Below are 18,621 nucleotides of genomic sequence, written 5' to 3' on the forward strand. Positions count from 1 at the left end.
GATGGACAGTATCAAATGCCTTCTCGAAATCAATCAGAAGAAGGCCTGCTGATCCTCCTAGAGCTCTAACCCGATCGAACACCAAGTGTACCCATCAAATGCAATGTCTAGTGCTACGGCTGGGGATAAAGCCACATTGGTCCTGGTGGACCATGTGGGAAATGACCGGAATCAATCTCGTGGCTAGGAGCTTAGCTTACAGTTTAACCTACGTATAGATAAGGGAGATAGGCCAAAACGAGGCACAGTGGCTGCGGGGGTGACCTGTTTTGATTAAACAGAATATAGTTAATAACTCTCTTGTGTTAGAAAAAGCTATGTTTTCTTGTAAAACCCTCACCCACCAGGGTTACCCGTTGGTGGCATGCTTCATCATCTGGTCCATCCCGATCCACTGCAGGTCGGGCATTCTGCGACCTACGATTTACATGGGAGCACTTGTTGGATAGGGAGTGGAGAAATATGCCAGGTTACGGTATAATTAAAAAATACCTGGCTAGTAGGTATATCTATTTTATTCCTGCCTCTAGTCAGTATGAATAATAATTAGGGGATAGTTAGCAAGGCGAGATTGGTAATGTGCCTGCGATCCTATAGGTCAACATGTTTCGAGCCGTGCCCCTATGGCTCTTCTTCAGGATCATGGGAACCTAGTTCCTTGGTACCATTCCCGTATGTTTAATCACACAAAACATGCTACTTGCATGCCATGCCACACCACTGTGAGAAATACATACGTATACCACCTAATTGGTGTTCTTTATTTTTTATACAATGCCTTAATCGTGCATCATGGTTCATCCGGGGAGAGGATGGAATGTTGTCACACTCGCATCAAGGCAAACCCTCATTGTGTCGCCTATTGAGGACTATTTATTTATTTACTTATATAGCGCCTGAATCACCCCCGTAGGGGTATCTCCGCGATTGCGGACGAGTAGGAAAATGCTAATATTGTATGAAACCTCTTAGAATAGAAATGTTTTCAAGGACTTTCTAAAATGGAAATAGTCCGTACACTGCCTCAGTGTTAGCGGGAGTGAATTCCAGTTCCGTGGAGCATGGTAGGAAAAAGCCTTCCCCCTGTTCCTGGCCTTGTTAATACGCGGGACTTTAAGAAGGGATTTAGAGCTGGATCGCAGGTCTCTAAGGGGAGTGTATTGACTAAGCTTCTCCGCCAAATATGTTGGCCCTTTGCCGTATACTGCCTTATGGGTGATGCAGCAGATCTTAAATTTTATTCGCTTGCGCACCGGGAGCCAGTGCAGCTTCCGCAGTAGCGGGTTCGACGGAGATCTATAGGGGGCGTTCAGTACCAGACGTGCTGCTGTATTTTGCACCACCTGCAAGCGATCCAACACGGCCTCATTGGCCGATATCAGTAAAGCATTGCAATAGTCAAATCGACTTATGACTAGTGACTAGATAAGAGTCTTCCATGTGTGGTCTGGAAGAAACGGAAATTCTTGCCTCAGAAGACTGAATACATGAAAGCATGAGCTTACCGTTTGAGACACCTGCTCCTTCATGTTTAAACTCTTCCCAATGCGCACCCCAAGATTCTTTACTGATGCCTTCGAGGCGCGGGGCACCCAACTCCCTGGGCCACCATTCTGGTGTCCACAGCAAGGTGGCTTCTCCAAAGAACAAAATCTCTGTTTTCCCAGCATTTAATTAGAAATAGTTGGTACTCATCCACTGAGATATTGCTAGCATGCCGGTAGAGAAGTTGGTCCGGGCTGTTGTGAAGTATTTATCAAAGGAGAAGGTAAGCTGGGTGTCATCCGCATAGGATATTGGAACAAATCCATATGTCCTCATAAGGTTGGCCAAGTGAGCTATGTAGATGTTGAATAATGTAGGGCTTAAACAAGATCCCTGCGGGACTCCCTTGGACAACTTCCTGGACTTGAACATATAGGGACCCAAGCTAACTGTCTGGGAGCGGTCAGAGAGGAAGCTGGTGATCCACTGCAATGCCTTTCCTTTTAGCCCGGATTCCTCTAATCTTCTGAGCAGAATTTGATGGTTGACGGTGTTGAATGCCGCCGAGAGATCGAATAGCACTAGTAGGGTGGATTGTCCTCTATCTAGTGCAAGCCTAATATTGTCCGTGACTGCCACTAGGGCTGTCTCCGTACTATATTTTGGCCTGAAGCCTGATTGTGACACATCCAGGCAATCTGACGCTTCGACATAAGCTGATAAATGCTTGCTGATATGTTTTTCCAGCATTTTGCTCAGGAGCGGTAGGAGGGATATAGGTCGCATGTTAGATAGATCTTTTATAGAGGCCTGGGTGTTTTTACGCAGTGGAATGACCTGTGCTGCCTTCCATTCTGAAGGTAAATGACCTTCCTTTAGTGATGCATTCAGAAGGGAACAGATAGGAGCAGACAGTTGTTTTGAGAGGCTCGCCGAAATTTTGGCTGGTACAACATCAAAGGGGAGCCTGATCTGACGGTATGTAAGAAGGCTTCCACCTCTTAACAAGTCAGAGGGGGGGAAACTCATCAAAGGTGTCCCCTTTATGTCGGGGAGGTGTTCATAGGTTGTGGCCAGTCTCGTATTGCCAGCTGTAATGATTTTATCATAAATAGCCTCTATTTTCTGCTCAAAGTATTCCCCGATAGTGTCACATAAAGCTTGGGAGGGGGGTTCTTCCAGATCACATGCTTTAGGGTTCGTGAAGGTCTTAAGGATCTGGTACAATACTTTTGGGGCACTCCCTGCCTGGGTTAACTGCAAAGCGAGGAGTCTTCCAAGCGATTTTGATATTTTTGTGGTATTGAGCGAGGAGAGTCTTATATTTTTCTTTATCACCAATTCCATGGGACCGTCTCCACCGCCTTTCAAGATTTTTGCAGTGTCCTTTCTCTATACGTAATTCTGCAGTAAACCAAGCTGCTTGAACCTGTCTTGATTTACCCATAGAGGTTTTCAAAGGTGCAAGTTGATCAATTGCAGCTTTTGCTAATGCACTAAAGCGAGCTAACCCCTCCTCTACCTTTTCGTGTTCCCCATCCCATGGTACAGGAAAAATGGCTGAGAAGGCTTCAGGGGTGACTTTATACCACTGTCTGAATGAATAATTGGAGTCAGAACCCGTCTTTTCCAGGCCTCTGTGTCCCCAGATCTTAAAATCAATGAAAGCGTGATCTGACCAGCTGACTGTTCGGTGAGATTCACAGGTAATACGGGATACATTTGTGAAAATGATATCCAAAGTGTGGCCAGCTGTATGAGTAGGACCATCGTTGATCTTGGTTATATCTAGAACTGCAAGGTCGGCGAGGAAAGTCATTGCTTCCGCATTGTCCACGCACTCACTGTGTATATTAAAATCTCCAGGTAGGAGAAAGTTTTTGGTAGATATAACATGTGGCGCTACAAGTTCCACCAGCTTAGTAGAGAAGTCCGCAATAGGGCCTGGGGGTTGATAAACTAAAGCTCCCTTACAGCTCAGCTGAGGGGTGAGATCTAACCGAAAAACAAGGATCTCAATTTTTTTGTTACTTAGTTCCTCCAAAACAATAACTGTCGCCCAATCTCTATAGACAATGGCTATTCCTCCTCCCATTCTATATTGTCTATCTAGCCTTTGTAACTTATAGCCTTCGGGGAGTGCCACCGAAATTACAGGAGCTTTAACCAAGTCTCGGTCAAAAAGCCTAGGTCCGGTTTCTCAGAGTCAAGCAAGTCCCATATTTCTAATGCATGTTTCGGCAATGACCTAATGTTGCCAAGAAAGCCTTTCCACTCTTGTGATGTAGTGTACTTGTATTCTTTAACTTCCGTCCTATGTCCCTAGGACAGGTAGTCTTGGTAAGTGAATCGGCATGACCTGGAATAGAGTGCACAGAGTTACTGTCCAAGCTTTGGAATCTGCATGCTCTGCATGTGAAAGGTCCCTCTACATAGCTAGGGTTCTCCACACGTTTATGCAAATTACACCCTGCTTGTAAGTGCCCTCTCTCTTTAACAGGTCACTACTAATATAAGCTGTCTTAGTACTTGTATCGGGAGGTGGTGTTGAAAGAGCAGGGTGTCTGGCTCCCGACGACGGAAGGACGCTGCCGGCGTGCCCGCTGCGCGCGTCCAATGTGCGTGGTAGTGAGCATCCGGTTTTATGGAGGGAGCCGGGACGCTACAACGCCGACCTCCCCGCAAAACCAGAAATAGCCTTAACTCCCTCCACATCAATCGAGTCAGACTTGTGGTGGACCAGGGAACGCCAATTAAACTATGACAAAGGTAGGAACAAGTTTATATGCCCAAAAGAATCAATCAGTGTGCTGCTGGTTAAGTAAAATGTTAAAAGTTTTAAAAAATCTGTGCAAAGGATTTGTGCAAATAGGCAAAACAGTAACCAATCTTCAGCATTAATCTCACTCACGCATCAGCAACATAGGTAAACAGCGAGGGTTCGTCTTGATGCGAGTGTGACAACAGGCCATCCTCAACCCGGAGGAACCATGATCCTCGACTTAGACTCAGATGGCCCTTCCGCATCCAACTTCTCGCCTCGTCGCCGGCGGGGCCATTTCTGCTGCCTCTTACCCCTCACCTCCTCAGGGCCATGTCTCTTTGTTGTAGAGGAAGTGGCTGACTGGCACTGCAGTGGAGGACTGACAGACAATGGTCTCTGCTAGTTCAGCCAGGTCCAGGACTAAACCTGGGACTCGAAAAACACAGATTTAGAGTTGTGAATGACTCAAAGCTTGGTGAAATATAGAAGCATGTATGTAACTGCATAGCGGAAGGCTTGTGCTTCACCTGGTCGTATGATTTGCGCCATGTTTGAACTATGTAGTCTAGGAAAATCCTTATACGTCCTGACTGGAACGTCAGATGGCCTTTCCCCCAGCACCCTGCAAGATGGCATCACCATCTCTGTAGTTCAGAAATCTTGTTATCAGCAGGCACGGAGGGCCCCGGTGGAGGTTTTGGGGCCAGTGATCTGTGGGCCTGCTCAAGAAAGAAGCAAGAGGACAACTCCTCAGCGTATATCCAGGACCGCAGCCATTGTTCAAGAAAGCCCTCTACCCCCTCCGGGAATCCAATGAACTGGAGGTTATTCGGGTGGGTCCTTTTTTAGACAAGTGGGTGACGTCTGACGATAGGCTTTGTACTGTGTCCTCCAGTTCAGATATCCTCCCTTCAGCCTCTGTCACCCGATCTATAGTTTCATGAAGAACGTGGCACAACAAAGCCACATCCATCCCAAACTCTCCTAAATTAGCCTCCAGAGTGGCTTTGGAGTCCTGAATCGTCTGCAGGAGAACCGCTGTATGGTCTTTAAGCAGTGGTGAATCTTCCATGAGTATTCCATTATCTGTCTCCTGGGGCAATGAACCTGCCCATCTTGGCCTGGTCCAGGGGTGCCTTTTACCGATGACGGTCTACCCTCACAGGACGTTCCACTGAGAGATGCAAGGGAAAATCAACAGAGGGGGCTCACCGGCCACACTGCCTCAGCACCACGCCCACCACGGAGAAGGTGCCGCATCCAGGCTCACAACAGGGGGAAGCTAGCCTGCTTGCACAATGGGCAGCACATGCAGCCAGCCTTTAACACCTGGTCCAGCACCACAGAGCACACAGACAGAAGCAGGTCCTAGTCTGACGCTAATGTTGTATCAAGGAGCTCCTCCGCCCACGATTCAATCCTGTCCAGTCCAGACACAATCCTCACAACACCTGGGGTAGGGCTCAACAGGGGAGCAGTGAAGGAAGGAAAACCCGGCAGAGCAAGCGTGACACCAACACAGCACCTTCGTCTCCCCCACACACACCTCCACCAGTTCCTTTGGTGCTCACCTCAGGCGGCCTCTCACTGCTCCCTCCATGCCTGGGGAAGCCTGCCTTCCGATGGTGCTCCACTGGTCATGAGCAGGCCCCAGGAGGATCTCAAATCAGCAACAAAGTCAAGGGGGCATCAGCCAGACTTACAATGGGGGGCCCCCATTACTCTCACTTCGAGCCCGCCCGCCCCAGCAGTAGGCAAAATGTAGGGGAGCTCTTCCAATGGGCCCACAAGGTAAGCTTGAGGGCTCCGGCTCATGGCCCCCAGACCTCCGCTGCCCCAGCCGCCAACATCTGTCAAGGTGCAGAAAGCCTGTCACAGACCCAGGCAGTGCAAGTATCCAGGCAGTGCAAGTATTGGTGAGGGGTGCATACAGCGCCACATAGAAACAATGCTGAGGCCGAAGGATCATAACGCATTTCTAATGGGCAACTGTTTCTCTGACACCATGATGTGCTCATTACAAAGTCGAAATATGAGAATGAGATTTCTCCTCAAATGAATATGGACTTCATTTTAATGTTAGAACCATGATTCTACAGCGGTCATTAAAGGAACCTATAGAACAGTGGTTTTATTTTAGCAACCACTCTAAGCCATTAATTGCCTGTATAAAGGATTTGTCTCTTAATCTAATTCTACGAAAGTTAGAAAAAAAGCATTAGGTGGGTGGGGGCAGATCATGACAAGCTTTCCTGACTATTTTCATCCATAAATATTTTCAGCTATTGGTTATGGATCCTTGAGTAATTTGTGGAGGCAGTTTGTGATGGCAATTACACTGGATGAAATTAAAGGTAACTTCTAAAAGTCCAACTCATAGAGATCCAGCTTCCACTGACGGCTGAAACCTAAAATAATGGGCCCTGATCATACTAGCATATTACCATATGTTGACTGAAATGAAATTGTTAATAGTGTTACATACATTCATAAAACATCCCTTAAACATATATGTTGAAAAAAATCAGGTTAACTTGATCTTTGGAGCATACATAATATTTAAGAGAAGGCTTTCTCATACTGTTCCCATGTACATAGTTTGTTCTTCAATTTTAAATTACACATTTACAATTAATTTGCTCACTCACTTCATTTAAAGCTCCAAAATGTGTCTCACAGTTGTTTAGGATTATGCCTCAGTAATTGTTGGACTTGATATGAAAGAAGCAAGTTCCCACAGTTTCAAGGGGTGAGTAAATGCCATTCTTAAAAATAACAACTATATTTCCTTAGTTAACAAATGTCCCCAAGGTTTATTGCAGAGGAACTGCCTATCACAAACATCACTTAATAACACTTCGGTTGCTTTGAGGCAGCTTTCAGCTCTCCATATCGGCCTTTTCACATCAGTTGGGAATAAATAATCCAAACAAATATTAGCTGAAATTAAAAGCTAGATCTTAAGTCATCTTTGTTTCAAACACCTTTCTGCCTTGAGAGTAGTGATAGCAATTTGTGACAGGTTAAACTAACAGTCATTGGTGAATCTCTAAGCAGATTAAGTCAGAATTCCCGCACATTCAGTTTTTTTTAATCAGATCTTAGTTGTCAGAGCTTCCTTAGAGCAGAATATACCATAATGCTTTGTTATCCAGTTTTGAAAAATTGAAATTATACCTCTCTTCCCCCGATTGCCGCCCAAAGCCAACCTCCTTAGGCCCTCTACGATTAGTGCATATCACCCCTTCTAGACAACTTTGTTTTCATCCTATACAGGAGAAAGTGGGTATCTAGTCAGTGACACTTCTGCCATTCAAAATAACCAAGTGTTGTGGTTTCTATTGGAACCATAGCACTCAAAAGATAGGACAGTATCAAGCCAGATAGTGTTTGTTGCAGCTGTACTTTGTTCAATATGAAACAGGGAGGTGCTAAAGCAAAAGTGACAGCCAGAGAGTAGCCATTGGTGGGAATTTCTTTTGGTGTAATATATCTAGCCCTAAATAGCAAGACCAGCAGAGTAACCTGGTAATATTAAATGTTCCACCTTGTAATTGTAGGCCTACAACTAATACCCCAAAGCTCAAATCAAAGGTGATGTCAGTCAAGTGAGGTTGAGATGCCATGACTGGTTAGAGAGGACATGCCCTCTGTCAAAGAAAGGAGCTCTTTGGCACTTTGACCCATCATTCATAAGGTAGTGGGCTCAATCCTTATGAATGGGGGCTTGCTAATTACCACAGAGAGTGTGGATACCACTTAGATCAGGTGTCAAGCAGATGACTTAGAGGAAACCCCTTTTCATAAACATCTATAAAGGCCAATATATATCCGCTCAACAGTTCATAACAATTTCTATTGGCACTTTTAACTAATATGGTGTTTCCTAATAGGGTTCCTTGTTACTCTGTTTTGTTTGTTTGTTTTAATTGCATGTGCATGTACATTTTTCTCTACATATTTGTTATACTGTTTTACATAAAGCATTTAAAAAGGACAGGGCTTCAAAATAAAAGATAATAAAGAAAACATATTTATACCTACCACTATTGGCATTATAGGAATACAAACTACCTCCATGGAACCCACTAGTGCCGTCATGGGCAGAGACAATACGAGATCGTGATGGTGGTAGTGAATCAGATCTTTTAAATTTCTGCTCACAAACATGACCTGTAATATAACATACAAACTTTATGAAATCATAATGACATAAGATTATAAAATATTTACCTAGAATAACACCCGTTAGATGAAAACAATTGTTATTCAAATATTTAGAGAACATTAGAATTGCTAAAGTTATTATTGTTGGTTTGAGGGGTGAGTGTGCACTTATCAGTCCAAATATTAGATGTTACTTTAATAAATGGACATTACAGGATCAGATAACGAAAAGACAGAAGTATTTCGGTCGTTAAATTTTGAGGAATATTGGTCATAAACTTCATGGTTTTCCACTTTTTTCTGTAGCGATTATTTAGCAATTGTGACTTGTATTAGTCAATTTCAGGCAGTGCCATACAGTAGAGTGGCATGTCAGAGTGCAGTGGCCTGTTGTACAGTGGCATAAGATGGCGTGTTGTAGAGAGGAGTGGAGTAGAGTGGATTGGCGTGCCATACAGTAGAGTAGAGTGTCATGTCACAGAGTGGAGTGGCGTGTAGTAGAGTGGCGTAGAGTGGAGTGGCCTACACTGGAGTGACCTTGACTGGAGTGGCGTGTCAGAGTGGGGTGGTGTGGATTTTCATAGAGTGGAAAGCAGTGTCAGAGTGGAGTTGAGTGTCACAGAGTGGCATGTCAGAGAGGGTATTAGAGTGGAGTGTCGTACAGTGGAGTGGAATGTCGTACAGTGGAGTAGCATAGAGTTGAGTGGTGTGGAGTGGAGTGGAGTGGAGTGCCGTTGAGTGGAGTGTCATGTCGTATTTGAGTGGGTAGAGTGGAGGGGCAATAAGGGGGGTAAAATGTTGTAGAGTGCGCAGACGTCGAGTAAAGTTGAGTGAAGAGTCAGAGTGGCCAGGTATTGAGTGATATAGAGTCGAGTGGCATGTTGCGAGTGGAGTTGTGTGACGTGTGCGAGTGAAGTGGCGTGTCGTACAGTGTCTTTTGTCATATATGAACACGTTATTTACCTTCGGTAACACATTATCTGGCAGAGACTATCGAGCTGCCGATTCCTTACCTTTGAATTTACCAGGTGTCAGGCCAGATCCGGAAACTTTTGCTGAGTAATACACCTTGCGCGCGCCAAAGTGTGACTCCATTAGGCTCCGCATGATGTCGGCGGCGTTGTTAGCATCAGTTATGCCTTCGAGGTACCTATATAGATGCCACCAAAGAGCACGAACGTCAGTACTTTTAGTTTTTTCCTCGCCAGAAGCACAGACCCACGAAGTAACTGAACAGGGGAGTAACCCTAGCTCTACAACATTAGTCCGCACAGCGGGGAGGCATTGGTAGGGCTGTAAGGAATCTGCAGCTAGATAGAGTCTCTACCAGATAATGTGTTACCGAAGGTAAGTAACTTGTTCATCTGATAGAGACATCTAGCCGCAGATTCCTTAACTTTGAATTAGACACCCAAGCCACACCATCCAGGAGGTGGGTTGTGGAACAGTACCTCAAACTAGGAAGTCCTGCAATGATGCCTGACAGATGTCTAGGACTGGGACACCCCGAGCCAAGGCAATAGTCGCAGCCTTTCCCCTCATGGAATGGGCCCTTAATCCCTCAAGGGGTTGCTTCTTTGCCTGGGCATAGCAGATTTTAATGCAGAGAATGACCCAGTGAGAGATGGTTCTTTTCTGCACTGCCCTTACCTTCTTAGCTCCCACATACCCCACAAAGAGTTGATCATCCACCCGGAATTCTTAAGTGCGGTCAAGGTAGAACAACAATGCTCTTTTTGGGTCCAGTCGTTGGAGACGCGGGCAATGTGGTGGATTCCTCCAGATGGAATGGGGTCACAACTTTCGGCAAAAAGGAAGCCTGGGTGCAAAGCACCACTTCGTCTGGAAAAGACATCAGATTGGTAGGCGAGAAAGAGAACACCTGCAACTCACTCACCCTCCGGGCAGATGTAATCACCACTAAGGCGGCGGTTTTGATGGTCAACAGCCAGAGGGGACAATTGTGTAAAGACTTAAAGGGAGCACACATCAGGTAGGTGAGGACCAAAGTAAGGTCCCCACTGTAGCAAAACAAAGAGCGTGGGTGGAAACAAGTGAGCCAGCCTTTGTAGAAATGTATGTACAATAGGAGACTTAAAGGGCTGATCTGGCAGCTGTAAAAAAGCGGACAGAGCAGAAAGGTAACACTTGAGAGTACCCCAAGCACAGCCCTGCTGGGCGAGGGTCAAAATGAACAAAAGAACAGTAGAAAGAGAAGAAGAAAGAGGGTCAATAAACCTTTCTGTATAGTAGAATACAAATTTCTGCCAACTGCAGGCGTATACCATCTTAGTGGAGGGCCGCCTGGCCGCCAAAATAACGTTGCATACTTCGGGTGGAAGGTCAAAAGCCATCAACTGCTGCCGCTAAATCTCCACGCATGGAAGCGTAGAGTTGACAGGTATGGGTCAAGGACCCTCCCCTGCTGATGCTGCGGCAGAAGATCCTCCTGAAGGGGCAGCCTGATTGGAGGATCGATGCTAATTTTCAGAAGCTCTGGATACCAGTCCCTCCTGATCTTCAGAAACCTGGGCAGGAGGGGTATTGGCAGAAAGGCGTAGAGCAGGCCTGAACACCACTACCAATGAAAAGTGTCACTGAGCGATAGCCGCCTTGGAAACTCCAGTGCGCAGTACTGCTGACACTCTGCATTCTCTTCTGAGACAAAAAATCTAACCAAGGTTCTCCCCACTGCTGAAAGCGACCTTGCGCCACCCCCGACTGGAGACGCCATTCGTGATCCGCTAGGCATTGACGGCTGTGTTCGTCCCCCCTGGCGTTCGGAGAACCGGCCAGGTGTTTAACCACCAGGGTTATGCCCTGCTGTTCCAGTCATGTCCAGAGACGCAAGGCCTCTCAACCAAGGGGCCGCAACCCCTCCTCGCCCTGCTTGTTGCAGTACCACATGGCAGTGGTGTTGTCCGTGAACACCTGTACTAACTTCCCCTTGACAGAGAGAAAAAATGCCTTCAATGCCAACCAAATCGCTCGTAGCTCACAGAAATTTATATGGAGCCCCGACTACTCTGGAGACCAGTGTCCCCTGATCTCCACCTCTCCCAGATGGCCGCCCCATCCCAAAAGAGACGCATCTGTCACGACTGTGATCTGGTTGGGGAAGGGAGAGGAGTCTGCCGTTGACCCAATCGCAGTTCGTCAACCACCACTGCAGATCTTTTGCCGTCCCTTCTGAGATCTGAACCACATCAGGGAGATTTCCCGGATGCTGTGCCCACTGGAACTTCAAGATACACTGAAGAGCCCACATATGTCACCAGGCATGATTTACTAACAGGATGCATGAGACCCTTAGAGTCAGCCACACCGAAATCCAGGATAGAGGCTGAAATATCGGTATCATAGCATGAATATCCTGGCCTCGCTGCTCGGGAGGATTGACCTGACACAGCACTGTGTTCAGAACAGCTCCGATCGAAGGGAGCCTCTGAGAAGGAGTCAGGTATGACTTCGGCATGTTTATAGAGAACCCCAATGAATGCAGGTGGTTCGCCGTAGTCTGAAGGTGGGAAACGACAGTCTAGGGCGAGGACGCCTTCAACAGCCAGTCGTCGAGGTACGGGAAGATTGACACCTCTAACCTGCACAGATGAGCTGCGACCACTGCCATCACCTTGGTGAACACCCGTGGGGCGCTAGTTATGCTGAAGGGGAGCATGGCAAACAAAGTGCTCGCAGCGTACCTTGAACGGCAGGTAACACCTGTGGCCTGGCAGAATGGAGATTTGAAAATACACATCCTGCAGGTCAAACATTACCATTCAGTCTCCACGGTCTAGGGCAGACAAGACCTGAGCCAGAGTGAGCATCTTGAATGTATTCTTCTTGAGGAAGAGATTGACAGTCCGAAGATCTAAAATGGGCCTTAGCCCCTTGTTCTTTTTCGGAATCAGGAAGTAGTGGGAGTAACACCCACTGCCTACTTCTGAAACCACGACCCTTTCTATAGCTCCCTTGGCCAAGAGAACTGTAACTTCCTTCTGCAGCAATTTTAAATGATCCTCCGTCAGCCATTCCTGATTTGGCAGAATGGGAGGAGGAAAGGAAAGGAAGAGAATAGCCCTCCCGAATGATCTGCAAGACCCACTTGTCCGATGTTATGGACCTCCAGTTGGGGAGATGATGATGGATTCTTTCGCCAACTGGAGTGGTGTGGTCTTGCAGAGTCAGGCTAGGAGTGCTTGGAGGCGGAAGCTGCGGCTGCTGAGGGCAGGGTGGCCGACGACGTCTGGCTTCCATTCCTAGGACAGAATGAACCGCATCCACATCCCCACACAGCTTGGGAATCCTGTGCAGGACAGTGGTTAGGATAGGGCTGACGTGGTTGGAAACCCCTTCCATTGCCATGAAAGGAGCAAAAGGTAGACTGGCTACGAGGAGTAGTAGAGAGGCCTAAAGATCTGGCCATAGCTTGCGAGTCTTCGAACCTCACTAGGGCCGAATCTGCCTTTTCCCCAAAAAGGTGGGTCCCATCAAAGGGCATGTCCAGCAAATTTGCCTGGACATCCCCTGAGAAGCCAGTTGTCGTAAGCCAGGCATGGCGGCTCAAGGCTACTGTTGTGCAAATCAATCTGCTCAGCAAATTTGTTGTATCAAGGCCACACCTGATGGTGAATTTTGCTACATCCCTCCCATTCTTAAGAGCTTGACAGAGCACAGCCCGGTCCTCCACCGAGACTTGTGGCACCACTTTCGCAACCGTCTCCCAAAGGGAGTGGGAAAAACGGACCAACAAGCACGCGGTATTCACCAACCGCAATGCCAGGCTGGAAGAAGAAAACATTTTCTTCCCAAATTAATCCAGCCTCTTGGATTCCCTATCAGGTTGGGTGGAAGGGAACGCACCCTGGGACGTAGAGGCCTGCACCACCAAACATGCCGGTATCTGGAGAAGTGTCCAGTCCACGGGCCTCCCCAAGTTCCCCATACCAGTCCAACTGCTCTGCAGAGTCATTCTGGTGATCTAGAGGGTCCATAGACCCCTCACATTCCTCTTCAGAGCTTAACACATCCACAAAATGCCCAGGCGACAACATAGAACCTCTGGGTTTAATTGACGTCAGAATAGGCGTCGAGCGACGTTGTTCAGTCTCCGTTTCGTCTGTGAGTAGGATGGGGCTGACACCACCAATGGGCACCGGCAGCACCGCAGGAACCAACTTCGGGTCCGATGCCGGAGGAGGTCACGGTGGTATGACTGGCGTTGACCCAGATCCGGGATTGAATCCCTGAGGCCCCACTGGTGCTGTGGCAGGAGCCAACAGCGTCAAACCGATGGGGCCACTCCTGACCCCGCGGAGCCCGAAGGCTCACAAGAGGGGTTGGCCCGCTCAAATCTGCGGCTCATGGCCTCGTAAAACTAATCTGAGCGGGGGTCACTCCGGCTCCCGGAAAAGGGGAGAGGCACAAAGTGGCTCCGGCTCCACAGAACCGTGCCAAGAGCATCCTCCTTTGTCGACGGACAACATTTGAGGTGAAGACAAAGTCCGCTTGGACTTCTTCTTCTTCTTGTGCCTCTTTCCCGAGTGTTCCGACGACCTTGGGTGGGATAAAGAGGACTTTGAGCTCTGGGAGCGGTCCCGCGACCTCCTTCCTCTTCCTCGATCGGGACCTCCGCGGAGTCTCGCTTGACTGTGTTGGCTGTCGGGCCACAGAGCTTCAAAGCCCGCTCCCTAAAGGTCTTAGGAGCCGAGGCCCGAAAGTCCGAGCACGACTTAGGATCATGGTCACCCTCGAGACACCATATGCAGACGAGGTAAGGATCGGTCACCGACATCGTGCGCGGACAGAGCCCACACGGCTTAAACCCTGTCTTCCTAGAAGACACCCCTCGCACACTATGAAAAATACAGAAGCTGACAAAACTTCGAGAAAAACAGTCAAAAAGCGAAAGAGGGGTAGCTCTTTCCAGATCGGCTCTTAACTGGCACGGAAAGAAAAGAACTGACATCCGCGCGCCTGGGTGGCGCCTATATAGGTACCGCAACATCATAACTGACATGGACATTGACGAAGTCACATGAAGCCGAAAAGAGCCACCCAACGGCACGCGTAAGGGGTATTCCCCAGCAAAAGTTTCTGGATCCAGCCTGATGGGGAGTTGGAAGCAGGGCCTGGCAGGAACACAGGTCAAGAGTCAAACACCAAGCCATGCATGATCAAAGGCTGTGCGCAGTGTGGGGTTGACTGGCTGACTGCAGCCAACCCCATGCTGCGGGCAACATAAGGCTTTGCACAGGATGGGGTTGACTGCCTGTGTGAGTGTAGGCTGCCTTCGGGTGGGCTGGCAAAAGGACAGGCCCTGTTGCCAACCCCCTGCTGTGTACAGCCGAAGGCAATGTGCAGTCCGGGGTTGGCTGCCTGTGGGGAGTTTGCTGCAAAGCCTAGCCACAGTGGGGGTTGGCTTTACGTATGGTAATACAATATTTTATGTTAAAAAGAAAAACTAGAAATTCAGTGGAAAAAACAAGGGTTGTTGTAACGTTATAGTTAGGAGTGAAAAAAAGATACTTTTTTTGTTTTAACATTTTTTTAGAAATTCACTGAAAAAACAAAGGCCGAAATAACATTATAGTTGGATGAATATGTCAGTGATAACATTAACGTTTTTTAACAAACAAACACAGAAATTCATCAGTTATAGTTAGTAGAGCTAACTAAACCTTGCACCCCTCCAAGCACGGCTTATGACCTCACATATTACATCATTCATGACATGTTCTATAACATTGTTTACTGAAATCACTGATGACATTTCAAGTGACATCATTGGTGATATCATTGATGACCACTGATGACATCATCCAACGAGTGTGCTAGTTTATTTAATAGTTTACATAGTGGCGGGTAACTACCATATTACTTCTCTGCCTAATTAAGTACAACCTGTGTCCAGCTAATAGGTGTAAGTGTTTTAAAAAAACATGCCCTCCTAATGCATCATAGGTGTGTAGGGGTGAAAATATAAACCTATAAATCTTTGTATTGAGGAGTGTGTCTGTGTGTTGGTAACAGCTGACGACTTGTGTACAGCATGTTCCACACAAGTGGTGTGGAACACGCTGTACACATAGAACATGTCAAGAGGGATATAATATGTGAGGTCATAAGCAGTGCATGGTGGGGTTGCAAGTTCTAGTTAGCTCTGCTAACTAGAACTGACGAATTTATGTTGTCACTGACATATTAACCTAACTATAACATCACTTTCACTTTGGTTGTTTTAGGGAATATTTCATATATATCTACCAGCAATCTACCAGACAAATACAGAATTAGAGGTATTATCTCTTACCAACATTTCCCAAGCGCAGATGAAGCCGGCCTTTCACAATAGTGCTGACGCCAATTGGTTTAACAGTGCCATGTCTAGCAACGTCACCACTCATAAGCATGGTATCCTGCTCATATTCTGTTGTAATGACCTCCAGTTCATGAGACACCTGAACTGCTGTACGACCCTGCCGCAGCAAATGCTATAGGACAAGAATAACAATACTTTTGAAGCATTCAGTGTAACGGTTATGATAAACAAGTTCTGCCACTCTAAATTAATGACACTTTAATCAAGATTGAGGAGGAGAGAGGAAGTAAGAATGTTTAGCGTGGGACCACTTGGAACATCAACTCTGCTCATAACACCTATATGTGGCCACAGAACGGTATCACACATGCATCTCATTCAGCCAAAAAAGTTGTAATAAATTAGCCCAGTTTTACGAATGGAGCTGCCTCCCAATGCAATAAATAAAGAATGCATCCATATATGCACACATGGGTGGTACATCTTTCTCGATGCAAGCAGCCTAACAGTGGAATTCTTTACACCCAAGCATACTCAAAAGTTGACTCTTTCCTACATTACTACTATACTCAAAACACAAATGTACAGCTTATGCCTTTGTATGTAAACATGTATATTTTGAATAAATGCATATAGATATCAGCATTTTTTTACACAAATATATACTGCTTATAGTTTAAAAATATAAAGCTATTCTTAAAGGTTTGCCTAACAATGTATATTTTTACTTACGGTTTATATATGAACCAAAGCCCACTGAAAAGAAAAGAATGAGCCCAACATATGCTGGCTGTTAGACCTGGCACCATTGGCGTGGGTCTCCCTTCCATTTTTTTGCTGTTGCTTCATGTGTTTTTGCTGGTTATAGATGCTTTGGGCACTGTGCCACTGCTGTTCAGTGCCACAGTGCAAGTGCTTCCTATGGTAAATTGATATATGGATTAGTGACTCCATGATTTGCTTGATTGGTTTACTTGTCAGACCCTAGTACAGTGCACTGCGTGTGCCCAGGGCTTGTAACCAATGCTGCTGGTGGGTTTGCCGCACTGATTGTGCCACCCCCCCGGAGCAGCTTGTAAAGTGTGTCTCAGGTCTGCCATTGCAGAGCCTGTGTGCAGCCTGGTACTGTCATGCTGAATGGGCAAGTGCACCCACTTGCCAGTCCCTAAAACCTTCCCTTTTATACATATTAGTCACCCCTATGGTAGTCCCAAGGGCAGGGTGCATTGTAGGTAAAAGGTAGGACATGTCCTGGTGTGTGTGGCATGTCCTAATAGTGAATTACTGCCATTTTATTTTTTCACTATTGTAAGGCTACCTGTTCTCCATAGGCCAGAATGGGCAGTTTGGTTAGTACATTTTATAATCCTAACTGACTCAGGGAACATGGTAGAAATTAGAGTTTAGTATGCCTGAACTCAGAGTGATAAAATACATATTTTTGCGAAGTTGGTTTTAACATTCTGTGTTTGAAAATGGCACTTTTAGAAAGTAGGCATTTTCTTGTCTAACCATCCAAACCTGCCTCTGCTAGGTTGTGTATTCCTTGTCTGGAGTTTGAGTGACAGGGCTGGGGGATTCCAGGAGACAGGGTGGGTCAGCCCAGTGGTGAATAGAGAGATCTGCATCTAGATGGGAGGGAGGAGTTGCACCTGGGAACTGAATAGGGCTGGGCCTTCCCTCCACAATGCTGGCTCCACCTCCTGTGGTGTGTCTGATGTCCCTGCCCTGCACTGTGAAAGGAAAGAAGGTGACATGTCAACAAAGCGCTCCAGGACTGACCAGAACTGGTTTGGACTAGGCAAAGGCCTCTCTGCTTTCTGGGAACAAAGCGAAAAGGAGTATAAATATTGGGACCCAGACCCAAGAACTTTAGATCACTTCTGGGAATCAAGACAAACCTTTGTTGAGGAGAAGAACCAGGAAGCTGAAGGAGGAGACTACCCCTGTGATGTGTGTTTGGGGGTTGGCCTGTCGTGGTTGCTTCATTGCCAAAGAGAGGAGAAAAGGACTGAGTGTGCTTTCAATCAACTTGAAGAAGAATCTCCAAGGGCTTGAACTAGAGCTTGCCTCCTGCCTGAAGTCTCAGGGATACAAGATTTCACCAACCAGCTCCCCCCTGAATTCCCTTGCTGGGAACTGAAGTGCCTGCTGTTGTGCTGGGCCTTCTGAAAGATTGCGTGTCGCTGGGAGCTGGAAACGCGACGCAACAATGAGAAGCGTGTCGCCGCCGCTGCTATCATCGCATCGCCGAGGAAGTGAACCGCCGCTGCCGCTATCATCATCGCATTGCCGAAGCGCGGCGCATCGCCGGAGAAGCGGGAGGATGCCACAGAGGTCATCGTCTCATCCCCGGAGAAGCACGTCGCAGGGCCTGTCGCAGCTCCAAAGATCATCGAGTCGCCGCACGGCCATCGGGCCTATCGCATCACACCAACATTGTCGCATCGCAACCAAGATGCCATTTTGTCGCATCGCACCGGAGAAGAGTATCGCATCGAGGTGCCAGCGTGTCGCAGCGCACCGGAGAGCAGTAAGAAACCGCCGCATCAACTCCCCACACAGTAAGGAAGCGAGCATCAACTTCCCTGCGTGTAAGGAACCGACAAATCACCTTCCCTGCAACCCTTTTGTTTTTGTTGCGCTACGCATCTAAGGTACATAGAGAGTAAAGTGTTGCATACACAACTTGAGAGAACTGAGCTATTTTATAACATTTAAGAGACTATTTTTGAGTACAGTATTGTGGATTTTTGTCGTCTGGTCTTGTGTTAAGTCTATATAAAAATACTTATTTTTATAATACAACCTGTGTGGTGTCCATTTGTAGTGTTGTCACTGTATTACTGTATGTGTTCACAAATGCTTTACACACTGCCTCTGA

At 46.9% G+C, this 18,621-nt stretch overlaps 1 protein-coding gene across 1 annotated transcript in view; it reads right to left on the minus strand.

Annotated features, from left to right (window-relative positions):
* NPHP4 (nephrocystin 4) overlaps positions 1-18,621 on the minus strand; it is a 969,441-nt gene that overhangs the window by 284,900 nt on the left and 665,920 nt on the right. Inside the window, exons 18-19 of the mRNA XM_085608868.1 lie at positions 15,729-15,909; positions 8,294-8,422 (exon numbers count right to left, since the gene is read on the minus strand). Of these exons, the coding sequence (XP_085464994.1) occupies positions 8,294-8,422; positions 15,729-15,909 (310 nt within the window). The remainder of the gene's footprint in view (positions 1-8,293; positions 8,423-15,728; positions 15,910-18,621) is intronic.

The sequence above is a fragment of the Triturus cristatus genome, chromosome 1_2 (genome assembly GCF_964204655.1).
Source record: "Triturus cristatus chromosome 1_2, aTriCri1.1, whole genome shotgun sequence".
Lineage (NCBI taxonomy): Eukaryota > Metazoa > Chordata > Amphibia > Caudata > Salamandridae > Triturus > Triturus cristatus.